Below are 27,994 nucleotides of genomic sequence, written 5' to 3' on the forward strand. Positions count from 1 at the left end.
GGACTGTGACTTTTCGAACGCATTGCTCTTACGATGATTTCACTAAAACAAACCACTCCCTTAAGAAAACCATGCGGTGTCCATCGGCCACTAACTGGGTGACTAACAGTTGCAAGTACAGTATATTTGTACTTTTCTTGGGCTCAGTGACATCACCAGGGCAGAATCATGCCACTATTTCCTTAGAAATCAGTAATAACTGATTTCTAAGTATTAAAGATGGGATTTAAGTAGCATAAAGTGAGTAGCATGTTGGTACAGAAAGTATTGCAACTGACACACAAGAGTATTATTATCAAAATATCAGTTATGTAATATTTTGGTTACATCAGATTTCATTGTATTGTCTATTATTTGCTTTCTGTTGGTGCAGTCCAATCAGTTAAGAGGGGTTGACTGTTTCTGTTTGGCTTAGGAAGCATAAAACGCCACCCCCTCACATCTCCTCTCTCATTTCCAACAAGTCTCTTTATCAACTCTTACCAGAAATCTCTTTCCACATAAACCACGGTGGATCTCAAATCCACGTCAAGGCGCACACCTCCTCTGCAGAACCTTTTAAGGGCACAGTCGCACTCCTGTTTTTCTTTTCTCTTCTCTCCTCTCCTCTCTTTTCTTCTGTACTTTTTTTTCCTTTGGTGTCTGAAGTAATCGTTCAGATTTCCTGTTATTGCCTCTCTCCATCCTGCCTCTATGTCGCGTTTCACCTCTAAGGTATTTCCTGGGTTTTGAAACAGCCCCTCTTCTGACCCCCCCCAACCCCCCCCACCCTTTTCCACCCCAAAATACACCCTGCTCCCCAACAAACCTCTGCCCTTTTCCTCTTTTCCCCCTCACACTATAATTTAGACAAATTCGGGATCACTTAGGGTGGCTATGGTAAATGTGTTTGCCATCAGTGTTCACAGCAGCAGATCTCCCTGGATTATGGGCCCTGAACCTGTGGCACCTTCTAGGGTTACCAGCAGACCTGTTATTATCCCATCACTATTAGTGTTTCCCGCTCTCACGTGAAGTGAATAATGTGCCTGGAGATTTATGGGAGTAAGGTAAAACAATCTCATATTAAGGGCCTACAGACATTTCCCCCATACATGGTACAGGCCAAATCCCTCTGGGCCAATAATGCAGGAGCTTCTGTGGCGCAGACAGACGATGTAAGATTGTGACAAAGGGCGCAGCAGTTAATGACTTGTAAATCTGAAAAAGCCCCAGGCAAGTCTTCTAACAGAGCCCTCTCAGCCTTATGGTGTATAGATTTGTCATCAGTGAAAGAAAAGTAGCACGTAGCTCCCACTTACCTGCATGTGGTAGACTCGGAGATGAGAGGGAGGGATGCACAGTCCTCGTTATCATTGCCACGCCTCTGTCCATCTTTACAGCAGTCCTCTATCAAGATCTGCTCTGCTCCCACAGACATTAAAACGAACACGAAGTAAGTTGGTGTTAAAAGGTGGTACATTTGTGCACATCCCATTCACTGTCAGGACATTTTTATATCTGGCATTGTCTGATTTGGGGACCCCCGTGTAGATAAAGACTGCTGGAGACATGTAGACCAGTTTTCATACCCTTTAAGCTGCCAACTAGCAAAATCAAATGGCATGGTCATAAGCATTGTCTTATAATATGAATCCTTATTTCTTTGACTAAGACATTTTGTTTTGACAGAGGTAAAACATGCCGACTGACAAACTGTTTTTGCTAATTAAGTTTAACACGATGATCAAATTTGGACATCTAACCCAAACAAAAGAGAATATTGCCTGTTTGGCAATTTAAACTGGCTGTAGGCATTTTTTTGCCAAAGACAATGAATGATGGATATGTTGTTGCAGACACAGGAGAGGCTTTTTTACTGGAGCACAACCAACTCTGTGGTGATCTGGCTGTTTATTCATGTGGATTAGAGAGTGTGGAATGCCTTGACTCTGTAAACAATCAGCCGACGCAATCACATCAAGTACATTCACTCGCCTGTGGTTTGTGTGATCTGCCAAACGTGAAATAGCTTTGGCAGATCAGCTCCTTGGACTTTTTTTTGCCTTCAGCTCAAACCAGGTTCAGTGCGCAAAATGATTATTAACAATACGTCCCCCCAGAGGAAAAAAAGAGAAAACAAACTCACCGTGAAATAAATTATGTTGATCCACTGTAATAGAATATGAGTTGTTGCTGGTTAGTGACTGAACGTTTGAAATTATTGGGAATGGTGATTGTGAAATGCACTGAACAAATCCATCTGTTTGAGACACAGCATCTGCCATGACACATCTGGCAGGAGTCAGCAACCTCAGATTGTAAGTTAGATTAGGTAGGGAGGACAAGTGTCTGGAATAGCAGTCCTCAGTTTTACAGACTTGCTGCTTTCTCCCAAAGGGGCAGGAGGAATTTTATTATGACCAGTAAATCAAAAGTGAGGAACAAGCAGGAATAGTCATCATCACAAACACTTTTCTGCACTGATAAACTTCATAACAACACAATGTAAAATGTTGTAATGAAACTCAGTTTCTCAGAATAGTTTGCAACACAGTTCTGCAGCCCAGAACATAGAATGAACAAGATATAATCACGATTAAGAGGTTATTAAAATCAACATAGGTGCATAGGTGTTTTTTTATGAAGAAAGTGAGTCGGGCAACAGGAAATCAAAGCACAGAATTAAAACACTGTGACGACTGCTACTACACGAAGGATGATCAACCTGACAGAATGGCGTGAATATGGACGGGGGATTTATTACTAGGCAGCCATATTAGCTGAGTCACTGCTGACCTCTGGAAGTCTGGCACATCCTCTAGCCCATAAACCTCGTAGCAGCTGGACGAAATGAGATGGCATTTACAAAAGCTTTTCACATGGGCCTACCAGGTTGGCCCTCTTGGAGTCTCTCTCTCTGTCTGTGAATGGTAAAGAGCTCTATCTGCAAGGTAACACCACGATGTTCCAATGAGACTGTAACTAAATTTTTTTGCTTTTAAAATGCTGATAATATAAATTTGCGCTGCATGCCATTAATGCCTCATATAAAGGTGTTAATGACCAAATGTCAAAAACCCTCATAGAGCATTTCTCCTAACTCTGTGTGTCGTTCATTTTTTTTTTTTTTCCTGACCATTACCGGTAATTACCAGTTATTGACATCCTCTTGCCAAAACACCAGATTTGTACTGAAACTGGAATGGCATCCGAGGAGCACCTTTCCAGGCTCCACAAAATAACTAATCCCCGAGCCTTTCTCTCCAGGGGCACAGTACATACATTTTAAATGACGGGAATAGTTGGTCACATATTCTAACTGCTCGCAGTGATATGCTCTGGAGATTCCTCCCCATAGCAGCTCTCTGCTGATAACTAACTCTAACCCACTAAACATCACAGAGTCATTCCAACGCCACCACTGTCTGCTGCTTTGCGAACCTAAATTGAAAGACCAGAAGTGCCTTAAAATTGTGTGGTGCTGTTTTATCAGAAGAAGGAAACCAGGCGCAGCCCGTTCTCCGGTCTAGATGCAGTTTGCCACAGTTCTGTGTCTCTGTGATGCATTGTCTGTGTGGAGAGGGCTGATTTCCATCTTGGATGTTGTTGCTGGTTGCGAGGGCCATTCTGTCTTGGCAGAGCAGCACAATGCTTCCCTGTGTCTAGACGCCACATGTAAACAAGACTTAATGATCCCACTGGCAGAGCTCCGCCCAAACAGAGTAGTCGGCCAGTCCTCACAACAGAAGTGTGCATCTCTTTCATAGGCTGCACTGCAGGCTTTTATTTGGAGGTTTCTGTCAATCTTAGTCATATAAAAAGAAGTAGATGTTTTTCCTTTCTATCTGTCTGTCTGTCTATCTGTCTCTCTGTCTGTCTATCTATCTATCTATCTATCTATCTATCTATCTATCTGTCTGTCTGTCTGTCTGTCTGTCTATCTATCTATGTCAACGTTAAACATCAAAATAATAATGTCATATTCCTTCGCCTATCAGGTCTTTATATAACACACATAGGTACTTCTGGGAGCTTTGGTCGTGTAACTGGTCCGATAGCCGAGCGGATTTGACTCCGAGCTGACCTGTGACACCACCCCCCCTACAGCCAAGGCAGCTTAGAAGAAAGTGGCCCTGCTGACTGTGAAAGTTGCCCCATGTGTGACCAGGGGACCATGAGCATTTGGATGTGCCTCATCCTGCGCTTTGGCGACCCTGCTGTGGGCACCCGAGTATAAATCACACCCGTCTGTCTAGACCAGCACGTCCCGGGGAGACCCCGGTCGTGCTGACATAGCCTCACAGCATACCGAGGTACTTGGCCTTTGCCCTGCAGGGCAGGAAGTAGAGAGACCAGGGCTACTTCCAACTTATGCGGAACGGCATTTTCACACTCCTCATTTGATGTGCCATACTTTCTTTCATCACTTTTTCTAAATCGAGTTTAATCTAGGCTGCGGCGTAAACAAAACGCAATGAATGAAGAGGAGTTAAGGACGGACTACTTTTTGATATGACATTTTCACGTTACATAAAAATGTGGCATCTGGATTCTGTCAGACGCACGATGCAGCGCGCGTTTCTAGCTGCTAGAAGGGGGATCACTGTGAACACTTTACAGCTTCGCCTACGTCCTAAGTTGCGAGGGGAAATGATGTAAACAGAAAAGGAACAACGCGTAAAAGTGCCATGCTTCTGAATCAGCGGCTGTGTATGCGAGGAAGTCGTGGGAATTTTTCACCCAGCCCCGCAACAACTCGGAAGCAACCCAGCTTTGCGGAGCGTGCCCTCATCACATGTCCCAACTAGTCCCACGACACAAAAAAAAAAAAAAAAAAAATCACCACCTCTCCGCGTCGCACCCTTTGTCCCCCACCAGTTCGAGCCTTACTGTATGTACTGATATATACATATACTGATATACGCTGTTCGCCCACGCCAACACCGCGTCCCGGTGCCGACGCTCGGCTCGGCCTCCCTTGATAGAAAGCCGTCACGTAGCAGCGGTTTTCGCCGCAGAGAGGTGACCTACCTTGGCCGAGGAGAACTCCGAACAGAGAGTAGAGCAGCACTGCACGCGGACCCATTGAATGAGGAGCGATTTCAAGCGAACGCTTCAACGATCTGAAGTGGGTGTCCCGAGCGCCTTGAGCCCCCCGATGCTCCGATGCCGCTTTTTGTTTGTTTTTTTTTCTGTTTTTTTTTTTTTAATGTTGGGGTTTGTGAAGAAACAGCAGCTCCCCCTTTGAAAGCGAAAGTCTTGAGTCCCGAGAGTTGGACGTGATGGAGTTGCGAGTGGCCGTTGCAGCGGGACTGGAGGAGTGAGCGTCTAATTATGGCACTCTGAGGGGCGGGCTGGGGCCACGGACACCGACTTTTCACTAATCAAATCTGTTTTGGTTTTTTTTCTCCTGTAGTCACTCCAAATGAAAAGTCATTTATTCCGAGCTCATCTACAGTATATTAGAACGACAAAATATATATTTTCCACTGGGAAAGGTATTAATACTCAGAAGTGAGTTTATAAGGTAATTTATTACTATGTTCTGACAGGAATGCTTCTGCAAAAAAAAGCCTATCCCTCTAAGATGACTTACTTGATTGATATTGATTGGAAGGCAAAGGGTCTGATCAATTCGGGAGCTGCCATCACTGTTATTGTATAGCCTAAAGTTGGAATTGCAAACGCCTTCAGCCCACTGTGCTGCTCTATTATGCTTCAGTATGCTTTGCATATGCTTCTATGCTAAGACTTTTCCTTTCTGTGACTAATAATTGTACTGATTACTCAACATCTGGAGCTGGTTTTGAGGTATTCTAAAAATCTATTGTGGCTATGTCCATGAATGTGCTGACTGTAAGCCTCGAAACCTTTTGGATATCTCGGGGGAACCAGGCTGAATCAAAAAATAAATATTTTCACTATGTGTCTGCAAATAACTGCAGTTATTCACTGCTACATTTGGGTTAGTTGCGCCGTAAGGGTGAAGATAGACTAAATTGGGACCTGGCTCTGTGCTGCTGCACCCACCCTTATGTTTTAATCCTCACTGATATCTGGACAGCGGTATTACTGGCCCATGTGTGCCTCCCACTGAGCTTATTTTTCGCTTAGTTACTAAGCTGTACAGCTGTACCAAAGAAAACGAGGCATTTTCCCTCAAAGTTAATAAATTAAAGCTTTTGTAACAATACCACAGACGTGGGCTCACTGTCAGCCAAAGTGATCCTGAACTGTGAGGAGCTGGGTATAAACAAGCCACACACACACACACACACACACACACACACACACACGCACGCGCACATACACACAGAAGTCTACCAGAATTGGCAAAAAGCGGAGAAATAATTGCTAGACTGCATTATAAACATTTTGTACCAACTAAGGCCCTCTGCAAATTCAATCAGTCTACTGACTCTGGGCATGGCGACAGAGAGAGGTTAAATGATCTTCTAATCAGAGCCATATGTCTCCACCACCAGTCTAGCCAGTCTAGAAACATCACCAAGGACTTGATATTGGGACACCACAGGCATACAGGGAAGCCCACAAGTCTATGGCAGTTATAAATGGGTAGCTGCACTGCAAAAAAAAAATGTAGTGTGTGATGAGTTATGTCTCAATCCCCGTGCTCTTCAGTGCACCACAGCCTTCCTATAAAAGAAGAAGATGAAGAATATTTTAAACAAAGACATGAGTGTTTTGCATGTTTTGGCCCATTAACCAAAAAATTGCATTTACCACAAAGAGTAAATGATACATCTCGGAACAGTGTTTGTATTACTTCCAGATAGCCACTTGTCTCCAGTATTTCACAATATGATACAGTGTCACTATTGCAGAACTGCCTATGGCTAATGGGGCTGGGGGTTTAACTTTGAGTTCTATGCTATTTATCTTCCTTATTTAGAAAATAAGACTGCCTTTTTCCAATACATGTATCCAGGATTCCATTTTTTCTAATAAGTCTGCTTGAAAAATATCCCGCTGTGGTGTCAAAATGAGCTTGGAGAGATCTCACTTGGGTAATCCATCACAGTGAACAACATGTCTGCTTTTATTTTGGTCTGTCACTCCACTGTTGCATGGTAAAGCAGAAAAGAGATCTGCACTTACATTGCTACACTATGACACAATAACTTGGACAGCATGGTGTTTATTGGAATGGATTACGTAACTCGAGCAGATTTTTTGCAGATAAATGTCAATACCTTTGCAAAATGAATGAAAATCAGAGTAGTTAAGAGTCGAGTGTTACTATAGCAGCACAGATAAGGTCCCTTCAGACATATATCAGTCAAGGATGCGGCAACCCCCTCTGTAATGTAACAGTTACCACAACAATGAGTACCCCCTTTACTGCCGGCCAGTCCTTAATCTTATCTTAGCCTTAGTGTAATGCAGGAAAGAGATATAGGCCCCTAAAGGTCATATAAGGAATGAGGAATGCCCGAAATGAGAGCCAGGCCAGTGCCAGGCTCCAACCAGGGCCGGTCGGAACAAAGTAAAGATCTAAGGGTAAGTTCCCCTGCCTGCTATCCTTCCACAAACTACCGACCCTCACTCCTCCTGTCTACCTCCAATCTACATTTGGGCTTTAACAAGAAACAGCACCATGAGGTGACCTCCTGGCTCATAGGTGGAGGAAATTGGACGGACCAAGGTTGCATTCAAACAGTGTTAATCTTGTTGTGGGGGGAGTGGCACAGTTCCTTTGAAGCTCAACAAAGCTTGTCTTGCCACGTCTGTGTCAATCAGCAGAGAGCCGCTAACACAGCCAGGCAGGCTGAGGGCTTCTGGGGCCCAAAGGGCCTTAGTCACTCTTACTTAACACAAGTACAGAAACTTGTGAAAGGAGAAAGTAGCCCTGCTTAAGTGTAACGTTTAAGTTGTAATGAGGTTAGTAATACTTTCCTATTTTTAAGTGGGGCATTAATAGACTCCATTAACAAGCTGTTATAAGGTGAATAATGTATGCACAACATTTATCATTAACCACAATCATTAACCAGAATTAAGCTATCACATTTTATTGTACACTGTAAACACCGGCAAGTTGACTTTCATCCAAGTATGTTTGGGGGCTACATGTTCTGGCTCTTGGATTCTATAAAATAACAGTTCACAATAGTGTTAAGACGAAAACATGTTAACCGAATAAAACCAATCCTGGAGAAAAAACAAAGACGCACATACTGAAACATATGCTATGTGCTTAGTCCTTCACAATAAAATCTGATAAATATGATGAATCTGGTCAAATCTTTTTAAAATATAAATAAATAAATAAATAACATACTGTATATGTAAAGAAATTACACATAACATTTACCTTTATAACATTAAATCTGTTGTTCTGCACTATGTTAAAAAAACAAACAGACAAATCAGACCCAGAAATAATTTAAAGTATGCGTTACAATGTAAAAGCTTAAACCGTCTGTGGTTTTATCAGACTGTTTTGATTCCCTTTATGCTTTCACTTTACTGGCCTTGGGGTGTCTTGTGACACATCTTATTCCACGTTAGATAGACCGCAAACATCAAAGCTCGTGATATTTACACATGGAGCGCTAAACAGGGAAAAAAATAAAAACCCACCAGACCTGACCACACCACCAATTAGCTCAGTGTAGTAAGACTTATGTTAAGGAAAGAAACTTTCATTTACCAAACACAGGTAAAACTGGTGACAACAATAACCAGTCAGCTGAACCCTGCGAGTACCTAAGTGTGCTGCATGTATTGTATGTACTTCCGTCCTTAATCAGATCCTAATCTGATTAATTTAGACTTTCAGTGTGAATCCAACATCTGTAACACAGTTTAGTCCAGAACATAGAAAAATTGTGTGCCCTGTATCATAATTCTTTGTTTGCAATACAATTCATCATAAAACATTTGGTGCCCTGAATTAGTGTCTTAAATGTTTGTAATGAAGTTTTACACACCACATATTAGCTGGTGCTGGCGTTGTTGTCAAATATCTAAACTATTACCAGCATTTGTTCTTTTATACTGCTCCCTCCTCTCCATTGGGACAGCTCTGTTCATCCTGGGAGTCTGGGCACGTGCGCTGGCGCTTTGCAGGCTGGGAAATATCGTCGAGAGATGAGACTTGAGAGTCGGGGATGGCGGTAGGTATCGCATACAGTTTGACTTCTGGGAAGGCTTGGTCAGAGAAGATTATCCTCAGGTGCTCTTCAAACAGCTCGATAAGCCTCCCGCCTGCCAATGGGGCCTCTGTCACACCCTGACACGCAAGCAGAAGAAAGGTTTATTGCCAGGTGTCAAGAACTGAATAATACTGTAAAGGGGGCTTCTTGCAAATACTGTACCTCACTGAGGACTTCACAATTTCCGAAGATGAGCCTGATGTCTGATACAAACTCTGCAGGGCTTTGGTAGCACAGACTCTGCTTAGCCTCCAGTCGTTTTTTCACAGCTGAAAGATTCGTCGGCGCCTTTCGAGTCGGCGTGTTGTTAACACATACCTACAGTATTTAGAAAGGGAGAGTTAATAAAAGCATAACACTTCATGGCTAGATGCTGAAGTAAAACCGTGATTAATATCTATATTTATAAAGTATTAGTATAGTACGTCATCATGCACAAAAGGTTATGGATTTGTACCTAACTTTTTTATGTGGAGGTTTAAAATAAACAACGGCATTTCAAGCCAAAAATGGGCACTGTTGTAAAGGGCTGCACACAAATATAGTGTTTTTTGTACTGCAATGTACAGTTTATAGGCTATAACTGTTCATTTTAACTCTGTGCAATAACAAATACTCCACATTCTGTGTCAGCAAGACAAATCTCTGTATATTTAGACTACATGATTAAAGTTGCTCTGCTTCTGATTCATAATTTGTCTCTCTTTACTGATAAATACTGCATATTACACGCCATTAGAATTACAATTACAGTAACTCTGTGTGACATTAATCCTGTGAACTTTTCCTCTGTACTCAGACTGGCTTCCAGACTCACCGAGGGGGACACAGGCTCTTGATAGTTTGAACTCAGGTCGCTGCAAAACAAGTGCAGCAACAGCCTCTCACACTTCTGCAGTGATAAAAAAAAGACATCTGACTTAACGCATGTCAACTGGCCACCGAAAGTACGGATTCTCAGCTGTTGAATCGCTGCAAAACACAGCATCAAGCAACTTATTGCTTTTCAGATACACGGCTTAACACGCCATTGTATTAAAGAAGAGAAAATTGCAAAAGTTCAGTAAATCTGAGATTTTCTTCAACACTATTATCGTTAAATGTTGTTCCTCTACTACACAATATAGTTGCTGAACAACAGTAAACACAATAAGGCTGCGAAGCAAACAGTTATTAAGTGATCCACAGTCTATTTACGAGTATCACACACTCACCCCCTTTAGACATGAAATGAGGCTGTATTAAGTTTGAAGTTGTGTTCTTATTGGAGCATGTTAGCCGTGGTAAGCTTTATTTCCGGTAGTTACATCTGCGCTGCAACGCGTGCAAACTATCGTATGCGCCTACTAACGAGCTCCAAAAGGGTGTACATAGGGACAGAATTTGAGCATTTAGCCACATTTGAGGAAAATATGACTTTGGTAGTGGCGGATGACACTATAAACTTTCATATCTACAGAGGTGATGTGTGGTGTTATATACGTACTGCATATAACCCCTTGATAACGATAGATTTAGTGAGGAGCATTGCTTTAACAATGAAAATATTTATACTATCATAATGATATGTGTTGGAACTCTGCTATGCAAATTTTTATTTGCCCTGCTTGGGATGAAAAAAGTTTCGGAGTCTAACTGACACTGAACTGAATGGAATTAAATAATAGGCACTGCTTACTAATTGGAAGAGTAGAGCTGGAACGGTCTTTAATTTGAACTTTTTGGCAATCTACCCATTTCTTATTAGAATCACTATAGTTTCACAATGGTTATTGTAACCAAATTAATGTTATCATTTTAAAAAAAGTACAGACTCGTTTGTCCACGGGGGGAAATCCTCCTTCAGAGTCTGGCTCCTTCTTTATTGTTTTGGCCTCAGGTTTGCAGTCACAGTCGTACTCCATCTCGGGCACTAACAGGTCACGGCAGAAAGAGCAAAACCATTCCCCGCTGAAAACAGACAGTCCAGAGACTCAATGCAAAAGTCGGTAAAAAGAGAATACATTGGCATGTGCATAATGCTGCTGTCAGATGAAAACCTCACATCGTCAAAATGTGAAAGCAACTTGTCAAAAACATTCTTAAGATTTGAAGGGTCTTTTTTTTTTTTCTTTCCACAGACGAACGCAATTCTTTGATTCTAGAATAAACACAAGATTGAAGAAAAAAAAAAACAGGAGTTACGGGGTTTTTATCTGAGACCAGCAATAGATGCATTTCATGTGAACAAACTTGCCTGGGAGATCTGAGGAGAGATGGAACATGGCACGCTAGGTGAAAAACTTTGGGACACTTATCGCAGAACAGCAGCTCTCCTCCACTCCGACACACAGCACACACGACTTCATTAGCGTCTTCCAGCTGAGCCCGATTCTGGTCAACCTGCTGTTCCCCTCCCAGTGAATGGATGTGGTTTGGAGCATTAGTCTTCCTCTGGTCCCGCGGCCCGCTTGGAGACATTGAGGGGCTGTGGGGTTTGTCGTTTGTGCTTTGAGGAGGAGATGGGACCTTGTTCCCTTCGCCTTGGCCACTGATTTGCGGGTGTTCTCCTGTGCTGTCAGGAAGGCTGGCTCTCTGGTTGTTTTGTATCTGAAATCCACAAACAGAGACCAAAAAAACAGAAAATACCGCACCCAATATGTCATAAATGAGGTAATTTATAACATACTGCACTGTGCTGAATCACTGTTATACACAGAGGTCTGATGGGGCTAAATTGCTATAAACATCACTGGCACAGTCACAGAGATTTTAAGGGAAATGTTGGTTTCATACAAACTGGATTTTAGTTTTAGTAGTTTGGGCCATCATTCCTATTGGTAACAGCATTGCACTAACCAAGTTGATTGCTGAGATCTGGGAATGTGGTAATATTACTAAAGAGAAAACAGATGGGGCAAGAAACATGTGCAGTCAGAAGACCATAAGGGTTTTAAACAAACCGTCAAATTGGTCAAAGTTATGGCCAAGAGAAAAAGAAGGCGAACGGTAAAATTATTACCCAAACTGACTGTTTAAATGGCACAGTTTACACACGGATTTTTTCGTTCGACCTTGACCTACAGTGATTTCCATAGTTGTGCCCGCACACAGACTTTCTGTACAATAATGGATTGTTACTGAGTGACTTTTGGATTTACCTCTGAAGAAAGAAGTTGGGACAATCTGGCGAAGCTGTTGGCTTGTTTGCAGCCCGTGTCACCACTTAGCCTTCTCGTCTCCTCTGACTTCATTGTAAAAATAATCTCTGTTTCCAAATCCCCCCAATTATTTTGGTGCGTAAATTGTTATGATAACCAACTGTTTTATGGCCAAACACCCAAGCTGTAATACAACACAATTTTTCGATAAGTTTAATTCTGTGTGTTAGTCCGATGCATTTTAAAAAATGCAGCTTTGCTACAGTAACAAGCTTGCGATAATAGTATCTACCAAAATCCAAATCTATAAGTGGAATACCCATTGGACTGTAATAATAACCTACTGTCTCCTTACATAGCTACTGTCATCCTCTGGCTCATCTTTGATGACAATGATGGGCCCTGGTGACAACCTTCGTCTCTTCTTGACAGCTGAGCCCACTGCTCCACCAGCCTGTTGTGTTTCTGGAGGTTTCCAGGAGACGGTCCTTAGGAACAAAGTGAGAACCAATTACAATAAAGCGAAATTCACCGGACAGACCAATGGCACACGGGGACCGGGCCGTATCAAGGCAGTACAGTTCAGAGCTAGAGAGAGAGAGAATCCATGCTTCTGGTTGTGTGTATGTTTGTGTGTGTGTGTGTGTGTGTGTGTGTGTGCATGTTCGCACAGCTGTCTCCTTACCCTGGCTTCTCCAATTGGGATACAGCAGCGTACCCTGGTGAGTTCTGCTGTCCTTGCACTTGAGAGAAATGAAAATCTGTTTGTGTATAAATTCATTAAAAACACAGCAATACATACAGGCTGCATGCGACAGAAGTACAAATGGCACAGGCATACCATTTCTGTGTGGCAAAGACGGTGGTAGACTCTGGGGATAGTTTGGTTTCAGCATGTATACTGGACCCGCTGAATCGTTCATCCTGTTCAGATATGTGGGCTCAATCTAGACACAGCATTGCATGTCATTTACTACATAGCTGAAATGATGTAATACTAATATTCCGAAACAGAGTCGTTAGGTACGTCAATAGAGGGAGTCACTTACTGTCTGTTGTGACTGAGGAAAACTCACGCCACCATTGGTGGACAGTGGTGTAATATGGGTGTACAAAGGTGAGGAGGACACTACGTCCGCAGGTTTGGCTTGGTAGCTGGAGCTGCTTTCCATTCCCCTCGGAGGCTACAGATGAATGAGGGAGCCACAGGAAGATGGAGAAAAATGCGTCAATCACTGTCAAGTCACATTCCTGTCAGCATCTATAAGCATTGGCTGATGGAGGTGGAGATGAAAAGCTGTGTGGGTCGATAGGACTAAACCATAAACAAAAAAACTCAGAAGATTCAGGCAGATCTGACTGAGATTTTTTTTGTCCACCGTAGCTTTAACGTTTCAGGCGCAGCTCATCTTTTTCTTCCAGCAAAATGAATGAAACCAAATAGCATTTCTGTAAAAATATTTAAATGCGTGTGTCTAATTTAGTTTGGTTCGGATACATAAACACTTCAAGTACCATACCTACATTTTCAATGTTTTAGCGTATGACACTACGGTACAATTACACACCACCTCAAATCACATATACTTACTTTTAAGGCCCTGAAAACCTATTTTCTCAATCAGCCTGTTACTATGAGCTATGAATTCCTACATTCGTACAACCTTTTCCACCAAAGTTAGTTTTTGTTATTTTACATGACATTACTCAACCCAATGGGATCACACACATTGAATTTTTTGAGCGTTAAACTCCTAATAGAAATAACCAAGAATGTTTTATTTTGTAACTTTAACTTGGTTGCGGCTTATTAAGTCATGGATATTAAATTAGAAAACCAAATTTTTAGGGGCTTAATACTAACCATTCTTAATAGAATACAGCAGTCACTGTTTTTTGCAAACCTTCCAGGAAACCATTAGTTTTAATTTATTTCAAGGCAGTGTGAAAATCAATAGCAGAGATTAGAGACTTGCCTCATCATGTCGACTTTTCTATCCATAAAAATCACAAGAACGCTGTGAGGTTATTTTTCAGATTACTCTGCACTTTCAGCTGCACCATGACATAATAAAATAACTTGACAAAAAGAAAAGCAGACATGTTTAAAAACTACAGACTTGTCAGTTCTTCTTAAATTTCTTTGAGCTGACTGTACCATAGTTAAGTATAAAGAAAAACCCACAACACAACACAATCTTAAAACCTACTACAGCATGACTATGGCATGCTTTGAAGAATACTCAGCACTATTTGTAAGTACACATGATTTGTAGTACAATGTGAAAAAAAACCCAAGTATATTTCTTCCCCCAGAGTACATCTGAGAGTTCATTATGCAGCTGTAACAGCTTGTTCATATCAGTACGACACAACTTATGTGCGCACATCACACGCCAGTATTGTCCTGTGAGTGAGCCTATACTTCCGAGCTGGAACCAAAACACCCTGTGGACTAGACTAAACAACTTGGATGATGAGATATTATCCACCCTTTCTTATGGAAACTTGGGTTCCTCCTCTGTCACACGTTGGCTGCTGTTTTACTGCAGATGTAGCTGTTTTATTTTATGATTTTGAGTCATAAGCTCATCCAGGACTAAAATCCGTCCTGACAAGGAAAGACATAAATTGCCCAGGATGTGAAGTGTGTCATCTCTATTTAGGACGATGCCATCCGCTGTCAGTGCTTGTTAAGAGGGCCTGTCGCTCAAACGGACACAAGCACACATGCACACACAGAAAGGCACACTAACCTGAGGCATAAACCCAGGGCTGGGTAGGCTGCTAGTTGGGCTGACGTGGTTGGGTGGAGGCACTATAAACCTACGGCCCGGTTGAGGAGGCAGACTGTGGGAGGGAGAGCCTCCCTGCAGGGGCCCTGGGACGGAGCGCTGCAGTCGGACACTCTGGTACCATGTCCACGGTGGATGAGGTGGCTGCGGCTGCCAGCGGGCCTGCGGGTTGAGCTTGTCCACCTGCATCTGGAGCTGAGCCAGAGTATTATGGGGAGCTCCCAGGGCAAAGCTGTGGGGTGAGCCTGAGGGGCCTTGCCCGGGGTGGGACAGCTGATGGGGGATACCCTGAAAGCCAACCAGCTGGTGGCCTGGTACACTCTCCACCACTAAAGTGCCTGAGGGGACACAGACACAGAGAGACTGGATGAGCATAACAAGTAGAGATGAAAAATCCACAATACAGTAGGGATGCAATAAATGATATTTTTTTATCGATTTAGTTATTGATTATGCTATCAGTTATTCAGTTGAAAATGTTTTATATTAAGTGTTCCCTATGTGATGTGTTCAAATGGCTTGTTTTGACATTCAAAAACGCAAAGATATTTAATTTAATGACATAAAACAAAAACAAACACAAAAAAGCTACTCATCACCACAAATGGGCTAACCGAATAACCCAATAAGCTAATAATTCAGACTCTACTGTCAGGCTTAAATGAGTTGCAGCTGCCCAAATTGCTTGGCATTCCGGGCTGCCGTTGAGCCCCAGAACCTCTTAATCCTTCGGAGCTTTCTCCCCTAATTCAGCATCCTCCACCCATATGACAAGGGAGAACCACCCAGTCCCTGGGAAGTGGTGCGATTTGCATGAAGAAAGTGACAGCAGTGGAAATATTTCAAATGTATTCCATTTGAGAATCAACCATCCACTACCCACTGCAGGGATGAGATGACAAGTACCAAACCCTGTACGCAAGCGACAGTAAAAAGCGATTTAGGGAACACAGTGAAATACTGGTTCCTGATGGAAAACCCTCTGCGGATGCCGGTTTCAGATACATAGCGTGTGTAGGGTTCACTGGTCCAGTTTTAATGTTGTTTAGAGTCTATAACTGTTGAATCACTGAGTATTAGAAGTCAAATAGAATTCTCAATTAAAAGATAATCATGACAAAATGCCACGTTCTTAAAATTAGCCAGTAAGACACTAATAAAGTTTGAGTGAGGTTTAAAGAAAAAAAAGAAAAATACATAAATAAATAAAAACAGTGTCCTGACTTAAAGGAATCCAATCTCTAGATTCTAAATTAGCTACTGTGACAGAGCCATTATATATCATTATATATCATTTATATGTCATCATATATGATATGATATCATATATATTTATATCTTACCCAGATCAATATTTGAGGCCCAATAAGAGGAACGACACTGGAAGCGTACAGTGCTCTGTGGTATAAATGAGGTACTGCATTTTGCCTGCAGGAGGTTTCCAATCTGAAACAGAATCTGTGACAGAAGGGGTGTTATTAATACATTTTTAGAGGAGGACACTTGTGTGTTACAAAAGGCATATGTTCCCACTTCATCACGTGCGAGACAGACTCACGTTGGGAAAACAAGACCGTGATGAGATAGTGTAAAGTGGATAAGTGATCAGGCAGGCCTTACCAGACGTTTACAGTACAAGAGGGCCGTGCCCCCATTCTTGGCGGTGGCCCATTTCGTGAAGTTGATGACATGATCCAGGTGTCTGGATAGATATCCGATGTCCTCCTGTTGTTTGCGCAAGACGGCCTCATGATCCTTTGTTACTGCCTGGAAGACATGAATAAGAGAATATCCGCAGCGTTCAAGCAGCCTGAGGGGATTTGCTCGGGGCCTCGGGGTAGGACAGTCGACCGAGCTTGCAAGTAGTGTTCTTCTGGAAACAACACCTCAGCAAGCTACAGGTCTACATCACGTGTAAAAACGAAAAAATTATGCTTTTTTGTTATACGTATAATGTATACAAAAGCGTTCGTCTTACCTCAAGTTGATTAACTAGCATCTTGCCCTTCTTGTTTATCTCGAGGATCAGACTGCAGATGGACTTCTTTATTTCATTATGAACAGACGTACAATTCTGATCAGCCTGAAAAAGTCTGCAAAACACACACTAAGTTCACTACAATTACATGCAGTTTGTTACAACTTTTGTTCACATCTTGCATTTTGTGACGTGTAACCTTGTGGCATGTGGAAACACATACTCATTGTTTATGGAGTTTGACACCTCTTCAATCAGTTTCTTTTTCTCCTGCAGCTGGCGGGTCATACGCTCCATGTGCTGCTTGTGGTTTTTGTAAGCATCATCAAGGAACTGGTAACTAAAACAAAAAGACCATTAAGTCTGTGGATACAATATAAAAAGTAAACGTCGATTACGTAATGTTAGTGTCCTGCTCTGCTACCGCAAACAATCCCTTTTACTCTTCTCAACTGGTTTATACAGTAGCAGCCCCTGAAACAGGAAGTCGGTGCCTTGCTTGAGAGCACTTCAGCAGAATGCATAATAAAGATGGGCGATATGTGTGAAAGCGATATCATGATAAGCCTGCAAATTTTAGTAAGAGAGTTTATATATCTATTTATGGCTTATTCATCCAAAATCCAATGTCAGATACTTCATCACACCGACCTTTACAACATTCTTAAGTGTAATGTCAAACAAAACTGAAATGTATACACAGGTGCATGAACCTGTGTAGAAATTATGATGTGACATTATATTGTCAATAGAGACTGTACTTGTGGTCCTTGTGCTTTACTAGTTGGCAGTCGCGGCAGGTTAACTGGTCACAGGTCTCACAGAACAGCTTCAGCGGCTCTGGTTTGTGGATCTCACAGAACATGGGCTTCTGAGACGACACGCCGCGGACCTCTGGAAGACAACAGAAGGCTTGGCCTCATTCGAGATACAAGGCAATATCCGTTCCGTCCACTGCCTGGGCACTAGAGCTTGGACTATACAGTAGTTTTAAAGCTAATAGTTGAGGTAATTTTTATTTGATGTGATTTTATTTGATGTAAGGACGGAGACTTACATGGGTGCAGCAATTCCAAGATATACGTTTTCGTATTGTTAGGGAATTAGTTGTATTTATAGGTGTAGAAAATATAAAAAATCTTTCTCTTGTAGGTATCTTGCAAATATAAATGTAAATTTTGGGCCAATAACATTTGAAGCCATTGTTAACAGATCTTTGGTCTTTGCTTCTTTTCAGACTACACATCTAATTTTTTTTTAAATTTAATCTGAATTCTTCTTCACTGAGTTAAAAATTCCAAGCGTTTTCCATTATTTAACTGCGCGATCAGGTGTTAAATTAGTTCAAACTCCCACAAAACTGCAGAGGTTTCTACGTGAAAATGTATATTTATCTTCTGGGCCAATAAAAATACTTTAAGGGGGCAGCTTTTTAACTTTTACCACAATTGGCAGTTGAGACTGAGGCTAATTTTCAATCAACGGTAACAAATATTGTGGTAAAACCAAATTTCGCAGATGATTTCATTTCTGACAAACTGTGTGCTGGGTCACGTTAAATGGCCGGCCCCAGAAGAAGGGTCTTTAAGGTTCGCTGGATTTACCCATTATATGTGTTACACTGGACAAAAAATATATATATACTACACTAAACCCAGAGCAAAGTGTCACATCTGTAGCACTGATCCCATAATAGCTCTTGCCTTTGTCATGGAAACACCAAGCTGAGATAGGGATAGGTTAGAATACCTTGGGATACTTCAGTCTTCTGTCTGATGGTGTGGTCTTTGGTGAATTTGACCCTCTGGTGGGCCTCCACGCATGTGGCACAGAGGTACTCAGCACAGTCCAGGCAAAAGCCGGCAGCCTCGGTGTTGTCATCACAGGTCATGCAGAGCTACAGAGGGATGAGACAGGCGTCAGAGGCGGGGGACAGCGGACGAGACAATCTGTGCCTCTTGTTTCATCAGGCAACTTATATTGAGCTCGTCTGCAAGAATGACACCAGAGGGGGAGGGTGAATGCAATAGGCACAGGGAGGGCACGAGTCTGCTGTGGAGCTTTCCTCAGATCACACGGCCCCAGGGCACAAGTTGACCGTGCAAGGCTGCCCCCAGACGGCCATGCGTTTGCCACTCACCAGGACTGTCCTCTCCACCGTGCTGCTGGGAGCCTCGGCCGAGTCCTTCGCAAAGACGTTTTCGACCACGTCCACCTCCATGCACTCCTGCCTGCACACCGGACAGCGGATCACATTCACTGGGAGCAAAACAGGAGCACACATGTCGGCCCAAATAGGTAAATCTGGACGCGCGGTATGGGCTTCGAGGAGAAATAACCGACACACGACACCAGGTGTTTATATTCAAAAGGCAGTCCATGCACATGTGAGTACAATCTGTGCCCTAAAACACAGTGGCCTTACGGAGCCACACTGAATTTTCTACTTTCGCGGCCCCCTTTGATATCCGTATGTTTGTAAACACGGTGACTCACGTGGTTGGGTCGCACCGTCAACCAGGGGCTTTGGCGGCTCCGTCGTGGCCAAGTTCCTGGAGGGCGAGGGCAAACACCTCTTGCAGAAGGAGTGCAGACACGGCAGAAGTTTGGGCTCCCGGCTGTGAAAGTTCAGACGGCAGAGGGGGCAAGTGTCCAGGTAATTCCGGCCGTCTGCACCCGACTTCTCCTCCGGCGCCGGCACGCTCTCAGCTTCGTTCTCCACGATGATGACAGGAGCGTCCCCCGGGTCCTGTCTACCCGTGCCCCCGTCCATTCTTCCGCACTTTTTTTTTTTATCCTTCAACGGCTGGAGCCCCTCTGTTTCTGTTCACGATGCACCCACACGGGCGAGCAGACCGGGCTCATCTCCTCACACCTGACTTCTCCCCCTTCGCCCTCAGCGGGTTTCACGCGCGGCGCCGCCGATACGTCCGTAATGCCGCTCAAACGTCGCCCTGTCGTTCGTACGTGTCGACCGCAGCGGCAGAACCTGTGGCGAAAAAAAAGGCGGCAGTTGCGACGCCGCCGCGGCCGAGGGTGTCGCACGCTCGCGTGCCGCAGACGGTGCTCGGATGGCACCGCGAGCGCTCGTTGCGGCACGAGAGGGGCGGGGCCGAAACAGCGAGCACGTCTGACGGGAGAGACCGGCCGAGCGTCGGAGGACGAACTCCGCCGGTCAAAGGCCGGAGTTTTTGTTTGTTACCCTGAAAGTTAGTGTGTGTGTGTGTGTGTGTGTGTGTGTGTGTGTGTGTGTGTGTGTGTGTGTGTGTGTGTGTGTGTGTTTTTTTTTTTTTAATTTCATTACTGTAGCTAATAAGCCGGCGTGTCCTGCGTTACTCCTCCGGTAACGCTACGTTCCACGGCGTCACTGCATCCGTCCCGACCCACAGTGTGCGGGGTGATGATCGGGACAATCGGGACAACCGGGAACCTGCGGCGTCGCCGCTGCCAAAACGTGTGTGCTCAGATTGATTTAATTCATCCAAATCTTTTCTATCCTGTAAGAAACATCGATTGTTTTTCCTGAAAATGAAAGGATTCCTGAATGATTGGCATCACCCCACATGTGTGCATATACTGTCTATGCTTAATCAACCTTAATTCCATTTAATACACATTTGTTGGCATTGTAATGGCATTGCACTACTTACACAACACTATAACTGACTGGGTGTGATTTTTTTTTTTTTTGTGAGAGTGATGATACATCCATTGTGACCACCATTCAGTTTGTTAACCTTTGTTTATGATATCATGCCTTCAATCATTTTGGCGCTGCTTTCAATTATGTACATTTGAACTGCCATGATAACAACAGGAACGGCAACGATAATATAATATCAAAATCAATGACAGCCTTCATACTTAGTCGATACTTAACACAGTATGTCGAGAAGCTGAGTGATATTTACACAAGTTTATGAAACAGGAGGGACAAAGATTTCAGCTGTTAGTGGAACTGAAACTCTGACTTGCCCCTTTTCTCTCATGAGAAAAACACCACAGTGTCCCCTTAATGTGCACTAAGTTCATCACAATTGTCCGGTCCAACTGTTTTGGTTTGAGTCTTTCTGCGTACGCTCTCAGTGATAGGCCACTAACAACCAGTAAGTTCATGGAAGTTGAAGCGTCAAGGTTCAAGGTTCATGTACTTGCACTGCATTATCTATTAGCCAGGCTGGAGAGCAGTTCAGTTTATCCACATTTGCACACACATGAATCTGACTGCAGGGAGCCACAGTATCCCTCTCAGTGATGGAAATCGTATTCCACTGCTGGGACTGGGCACCTTTGGGGATCCTCGAACGGTGAGAAGGAGGCGGTGTAATGTCCGTGTTTCTAGATTTAGAACATGAACTAGGATTGTCCGTGACCGCTTAACCAGGTGGACTCACCATAGTGTAGCAATGTCAGGGTTTATTGCTCCCTAGGATTGGTTAAACATTAACAGAAGTTCTCAAAATTGGTGTATGTTCACTATAAAATGTAAACTTACAGGAATGCATATTTGCACAAACTGCAGCGCGACTCGGTCCAAACCAGGTCAGATGATATTTATATTTTCTGTGGGTTTCCTATAGACACCCAAAAGCACAGCGCTTGACTGTGTCAAACTGGCCATAGATGTGGGCTACAGGCACTTTGATGGGGCACTGGTGTATTTCAATGAGCACGAAGTGGGTCAAGCCATTAGAGAGAAGATCGCTGATGGAACCATCAAGAGAGAGGACATCTTTTACTGCGGAAAGGTAATAAGTTCTGACATATGTCAGGTGTTTCATTTGTCTGAATTTAATTTGAACACAATGTATTTAGTTTAAGAATTCATAATTTTATTCTTAAGGCCTTTGAGTTGGATATTTGAACACTCGTCTGTGAGCACATTCCCAAAAGCGGAGTTGTGTGCTGTTTTTCACTTCAGGTTCTGTATTATCTTCCCCAGCTCTGGAATACCTTCCACCCACCAGAGTTGGTGAGACCGGCTTTGGAGAGGACACTGAAAGCCTTAAAACTAGACTATGTGGACCTCTACATTGTTGAGCTTCCAATGGCCTTCAAGGTGTCTATTTAGTAAGCGTGCTGCGTTGAATGCAGATAACTTATTCGCCAGCCATTTAGAGTCTGGACTTTGCCCTCACGTACACACAGTGGTAGTGCTGACATCTCAGAAAAGATGTCACCACAAGCTTAATGACACATCTTAATGATCATGTATAATCATATCATGACATACAGTGAAGTTTTTTTAAGCTATCGAATATGCACTACATAAGATGCCAATAAGATACAACTGTATTAAACAGTTATATTTCTGCATAGTAGCTGCATAACAAATGTGTGAAATGCGGCTCGTTTTAGGTTTGGAATTAGAATAGACAGCCAGGGATATGTTTGAGTAAGACTGGACGACTGAAACCATTTGGCTCTGTTTCAGATTGTTTTGGTCCTAGTCTGATATCTGTATGACTTTCAAAAGTATCTAAAATAGTCGAGGTTGAAGCCAACTGCACCTCCACACCCTCATTCTGCATAGTATTTCAGCATCGCCGTCACCACATCATGCCAAATGTATATTTAAATACAGGACTCAATGCAAATTATTTAATTGTGCTTAAATTTTAGCCCGGAAATGAGTTCTATCCAAAAGACCGAGATGGAAAATACATCTACCACCACACAGACCTCTGTGCAACGTGGGAGGTGAGTTCTACTGAGGCGTGCTATCTATAATCCGTTGGCCCTTCTTCAACCCAAAGGATCTGCTGTTTTTTCTGTGCATTTTAGTGGCACCTGTAATGCAGTGTATGTCGAGAATGTCCTCCGAGAAAATATGAAAATAATAACAATAAAATAATGAATGATGTGATAACCACTTCGAAATTTGGCATGTGATATCCCCTCATACTTGAACGTTGATGCCAGAACATTCTGTGCTGCAGCATCAGAAACTGTCAAGGACAGTGTCGTAAACAGCCAAGTTGTGTTCTGTTATTTCCTCTTCACTTTGGTTTATGTTTTGTTTTTTTTCCCCACTGTCTCAGTAAGTTCTGTAAAGATAATCACTATCAGTCTTTGAGGGGATATAAATCTTCTATTCTCAACAGGCTTTAGAGGCTTGCAAAGACGCCGGACTTGTTAAGTCTCTGGGAGTCTCCAACTTCAACCGCAGACAGCTGGAGCTGCTGCTGAATAAACCCGGCCTCAAACACAAACCTGTATCCAACCAGGTGACCCCCAACTTGTCTCTTTAGAACCCCAGTGACATCAGGCATAACGTAGTGTATGTAGTGCCGTAGGATATAACGGTATTCAGTAGTTTTTACCATTACTTGGTGAAATGATTGGAAGCGGTTTCAGCTTTATCTGTCCTCAGTTGGTCCGTTTATATATCTTGTCCTTTAGTAGTTTTCTTGGGTAAATGCTAACATTGCAACATTACAACAAGATCCAGGAGATGGTGCCGTATATCTGTGTAACCTTTGGTTTCCTTATAACAAATGTTTAACAGTCCACAGACTTAGATAATACTCCTTGTCACAGAACACTATCTCCATAGACATCCTTCTTTAGCTTAAATTGCTTAAACGCAGTGGAACTCTCCATTTCCTTTCGATTTTTGTTTTGTCCACTAAGAAGGCAGAGTGCTAATCTAATGTCTGAATGCTTTCGGCCAGTTTTCTTTTAAATTGTGTATTTTCTTCTCACTTACCTGTAGGTTGAGTGCCATCCATATTTCCAACAATCCAAGCTCCTGGAGTACTGTCGTCAGAATGACATTGTGATTGTTGGCTACTGCCCAATCGGCTCCTCCAGAGATGCGTCCTGGTATGTAGGTTTTGGGAGATATGCACTTTCCAAGGCCAGGATGATATTTTTAGAAATGAGTTGCTGACCACTACTGATATTTTGCAATGTTTTGTTTCGCCTTGAACTGAAACAGAAGTGACAGGTGACACCTGTACGAAGGGCAACACTGGTGATTTATTGGGCTTAAAGATTCAGAATTGATGTTAGGTAACAAAACTGAACAGCCAAGTTAACAGGCAAAATCCTGACAGGACACATTACGTGTCACTGAAAGGACCTAAGACATTATATTTGCAGTGGAGATCATCATTTGGCAATGTCTAAAACTGAATATAAAAACACAATACCTGTGCAACATATTGGCCTAATACGTGACACTTATCAACATTATTATTGTTACAAACCCTCAACACATTAAAGATGCTAAACACAATAACTCTCTAAAAAGTCTCTGTTATGGCATCGTTGGCATTTTCTTCTGTCTTTGGTTTAGGGTGAATGTGAAATGTCCTCCCCTGCTGGAGGATGAGCTGCTTGTATCCATTGGGAAAAGGTACAACAAGAGTAGTGCCCAGGTGGCTTTGCGCTTCAATGTCCAGAGGGGAGTCGTAGTGATCCCCAAGAGCTTCAGCCCTGAGAGGATCAAACACAACTTCCAGGTGGGTTTACCGAAACAATTTTTCTTCTCATACCAGAATGTGTGCTGTTTGTCACAGACAGTAAAATGTACAGCCCAAGGTTGCTATCGAAATCACTATTTTTTACAGTATTCATAAATATATAATTTTTAATAAAAACACATCATATTCTGATACAGATATTTGATTTTTCACTCACTGAGGAAGAAATGAAAGCCATTGAAGCACTGCAAAAAAATATTCGTTTTGTGGAGCTGTTGATGTAAGTATAAGCTTTAATAGAAAAAAAAATATGGGAAAGATGAACTGAACCTAATACTGAACCTAAACTTTACGTGAATTCATAAGCTATGGTTCATATTATAATGCGTAGCATTATTGTTTAGCAGCATTCTCTTCTGTCTAATGCAATAAAAGAAAAACGATTTCTTACATCATGATTAGAAACACTGACCCATTTTTATTTTTGACACAGGTGGAGTGACCATCCAGAGTACCCATTTCATGACGAATATTGAACTTTTTCTATTTTTTGTGATGTGCATCTTTTCTCGATTTAAGCTTTTTACAGAAACGACGAGAACAAATGTACTGGTACATTTTCACACTGGACACTAGGGGGCTCTAGCTCACAGTGAATGAGAAGGACAGAAGTAAATAAATAAATAAATAAGCAAAAGAAGATTTTCAAGGATAACATGCAGCTCTGATGTGAAATGGCAAACTGTGTATTTGTTGCATACTAGTCTCATATGAGTCTCCCATGAAACCTGTGTAATATTGGAAGGGAGTTCATTGTTAGTTTCAACTGATTTGAAATGGACTGATGCAGCTGCTGCTATAAATAAAGTGTCATTTAGAAATTGGGACCGTTTGAATTGAATGTGGCAAAATACATCATATCTGGAGCAAAAAATGTGGATTATTGCTTCTCTGGTTTGCTGAAATAGCCATCCAGGTTTTTCCTGACATTAGCGTATTTTTCAGATCCATCGGCTACTAATGGCCACCTGATATTGGTCAAGCAGTGTCTGAATCCCTCTTGGGCAGTGCTGGCTTGTAGCGTTGATATGAATTAAAATGAAAAACGGAGAACTTTTGCTTTTACATTGAGTGTGTCATTCCTGGTCTTCAAATATGTCCAATCACTGAATGTATGAAGCACATTTAAAAGCAGCAAAAGTTGTCCAAAGTCCTGTACCATGTTCAAGGAAAAATCCGCTGTGTGAGAGCAAACAACACCGATATAGAACAGCCTGTCTAACAGGTAGTCATGAATGTGAGTATGCTGTTTAGAAGTGAGGTTTAAGCATCTTTGATGGCTGTCGCTGGAAAGGAGTGTATGAGAGAAGCTAGGAAGTATAGATTATGCCGAATGCCAATTCAGCAATTATTTTGAGGCGCTGTGTTGTCAAGGGGCCCATAACAATCCATTAATAAAGCAGCCTATTAAAACACAAGCAGCAAGACAAATATATTTATGAATGCATGGAAAATATACTGTCCCTGAGGGAGGAAATGTACTGAGCAGGCCAGATCAGCAAGGTGTGACAGTATAATTTTCTTGCCGCCATTTCTCTACAATTTTTACAGATGCAATGAGCAAATATGTGCTATGCGGATGCTGCAGTGGCGCTGTTTTAGCATGTATTAGCAAAATTCAACTGTAACACCATGTCACCTGTGTTGAAGTGGCCTGTTTCTAAAACCTCTATTGTCCTGCTGTCCAAACATTTCAGGCCCTGGGGAATTTTGGGTCAAGTATCATGGTGAAAGACATCTTTGTGGTAACATACCAGAGGGGTGGGTGTTATTGTTTGTTATTATCAGATCTATTACATATACAGTATATTCATTACATATATTCTTCCCAGTACACCTCATATCAAGAAATATCAGACTGATGTAGGTTTAGAAAATGAATATAACTGTAAAAAAAAAAAAAAGAGTAGTCTGATAGTGACAAACAGAAATTGCCTCAATCATCTGTATTGTTTTTTTTTTTTTGATAAACTGTAATAAAAGATTGCACATACGATAATTGTGTATGAAAAAAGAAGTCGACGACAAAATCTACAATAATCACAACCAAATAAATCAGTTCGGTCATTTAAAATAATTAATCAGCATTTTATGGCTTCATTACACTTGAGAATTGTTCATTAGCATTACCTGAGCTCCAGCAGTGGAAAGACGTGGTAAGATGTTTCTGCGGTTTCACGTGGAAAACCGTCATGAGAAGGAGACGGTTGAATGTCAAACTGTTATAAGAGTTACATGACACATGGCAACACCAGACACTGAATTTAAGTCTCTGATGTTTGTCAGCCTCGTGAGTAACACTTCCATGATGACCCAGGGAAGAAAATGCTTTTACATTTTTTTACTTTCAAGTATGATTTCAGCGGAACCTTCTTCTGCATAGCTATTTATATTATGATTAGACTTACTGGGTATAACTGAAGCTGTAACATGACAGCCAAATCTCTGCTGCCGTTCACCTTTGAGAACGCGAATGACACTGTCTGTCAGACTTTGGTATGAATTACCTGGTTAAATCTCAGTCTTGTTTGGTCAGAGAGGGTAAACGAGCTTGGTCAGATCAAATCCATCATCGCGGTGTTGACAAACTGTGTAATCTTTGTGTACACACCTATTGCCCACTTTAACCATCATGGCCAGTTTTCTCCTTGGCTGTCTGTAAAAGGCAGAAGCTTTCCACCACAAAATGAAAGTAATGGAGCCATCAGCAGCATTTTACAAATGAGAGTATTTTGTTATTAGTGGCTTTATTTCTGTTAAGAGCTATTTAAAGCAGCCATCTTTTATTTCTCCAGTGGGCAGTCATGAAAGAAACCTCCACTTGTCAGGATACCCCTTACTTGATGAGGCCCCTCTTGAAAAAGCTTTGGGTAAATATTTGCATATGCCACAGTTGATCATTTGATTTTGCAGAAACCTAAAAATGAAGGAGAGAGTGGTCCTGTGGTCCACAGATCCTTGCAGTAATGGGCCTGTCCATCCAAATGCTGTATTACGTGAAGTTTGATTTTCCAATTAAAATATCTTTTGTAATTTTCTTCCACTGACCTTTAAGTTAGCCAACGTAATTTCATTTATGCAATATTTTGGATGGTATACTGGTCTGATACTAATCATTAACGTGCCCTGTGAGTGAGCCTCCGGAATGTTTGAACTGCTGTGTGCGAAATTGTAATTTTCCCATGTTAGGAGACCTTGAACCAGACACTTTCACACATCTAATTTAACCAGCACATTTGAGTTTGATGTGAAGAGACAGGACGGGCCCTTCAGAGTAAACAGACTACAATCTGAGCAGTGACCTGTGGCCGTGCAGTTAGAGAGCAGCAGGAAGCTGCGGAGAGAATGAAGAAATACAGTTCGTTAATGAGCTCCCTCCTGTTATTTTGTCTTCTTTTGTCTTACGTTTTGCCCCACCGATGGTTGCAAGCAT

At 42.3% G+C, this 27,994-nt stretch overlaps 3 protein-coding genes across 7 annotated transcripts in view; 1 reads left to right on the forward strand and 2 right to left on the reverse strand.

The window, feature by feature from the left end:
• fbln1 (fibulin 1) overlaps positions 1-5,316 on the reverse strand; it is a 30,705-nt gene extending 25,389 nt beyond the window's left edge. For both annotated transcript variants that reach the window (XM_040132967.1, XM_040132968.1), the window contains exons 1-2: positions 5,014-5,316; positions 1,302-1,404 (exon numbers count right to left, since the gene is read on the reverse strand). In XM_040132967.1, coding sequence (XP_039988901.1) covers positions 1,302-1,404; positions 5,014-5,068 — 158 coding nt within the window. In that variant the 5' untranslated portion in view covers positions 5,069-5,316. The remainder of the gene's footprint in view (positions 1-1,301; positions 1,405-5,013) is intronic.
• A 2,706-nt stretch (positions 5,317-8,022) lies between these two features.
• On the reverse strand, positions 8,023-20,028 carry LOC120793766 (transcription intermediary factor 1-alpha-like). 4 transcript variants are annotated; one of them, XM_040134134.1, is made up of 18 exons: positions 19,571-20,028; positions 19,215-19,333; positions 18,824-18,971; positions 17,836-17,968; positions 17,298-17,414; positions 17,075-17,189; positions 16,717-16,863; positions 16,440-16,554; positions 15,058-15,434; positions 13,351-13,485; positions 13,143-13,248; positions 12,987-13,044; positions 12,657-12,789; positions 11,398-11,750; positions 10,976-11,111; positions 9,979-10,053; positions 9,324-9,479; positions 8,023-9,238 (listed from the first exon to the last, which is right to left on the reverse strand). In XM_040134134.1, the coding sequence occupies exons 1-18, from the start codon at positions 19,845-19,847 to the stop codon at positions 8,999-9,001; spliced, it is 2,940 nt and encodes a 979-aa protein (XP_039990068.1). In that variant the 5' UTR covers positions 19,848-20,028; the 3' UTR covers positions 8,023-8,998. The 4 variants fall into 4 exon arrangements, with proteins under 4 accessions (XP_039990068.1, XP_039990067.1, XP_039990069.1 ...); XM_040134133.1 differs by having other exon boundaries at positions 12,987-13,062; XM_040134135.1 differs by having other exon boundaries at positions 12,987-13,062; positions 19,215-19,305; positions 19,571-19,664.
• A 1,175-nt stretch (positions 20,029-21,203) lies between these two features.
• LOC120793768 (aldo-keto reductase family 1 member D1-like) lies at positions 21,204-26,608 on the forward strand. Its single transcript, XM_040134138.1, has 9 exons — positions 21,204-21,381; positions 21,655-21,822; positions 22,017-22,133; positions 22,697-22,774; positions 23,179-23,301; positions 23,790-23,899; positions 24,375-24,540; positions 24,699-24,781; positions 24,995-26,608. The coding sequence occupies exons 1-9, from the start codon at positions 21,289-21,291 to the stop codon at positions 25,035-25,037; spliced, it is 981 nt and encodes a 326-aa protein (XP_039990072.1). The 5' UTR covers positions 21,204-21,288; the 3' UTR covers positions 25,038-26,608.
• The last annotated feature ends 1,386 nt before the right edge of the window (positions 26,609-27,994 follow it).

The sequence above is a fragment of the Xiphias gladius genome, chromosome 8, assembly GCF_016859285.1.
Source record: "Xiphias gladius isolate SHS-SW01 ecotype Sanya breed wild chromosome 8, ASM1685928v1, whole genome shotgun sequence".
Classification (NCBI taxonomy): domain Eukaryota; kingdom Metazoa; phylum Chordata; class Actinopteri; order Istiophoriformes; family Xiphiidae; genus Xiphias; species Xiphias gladius.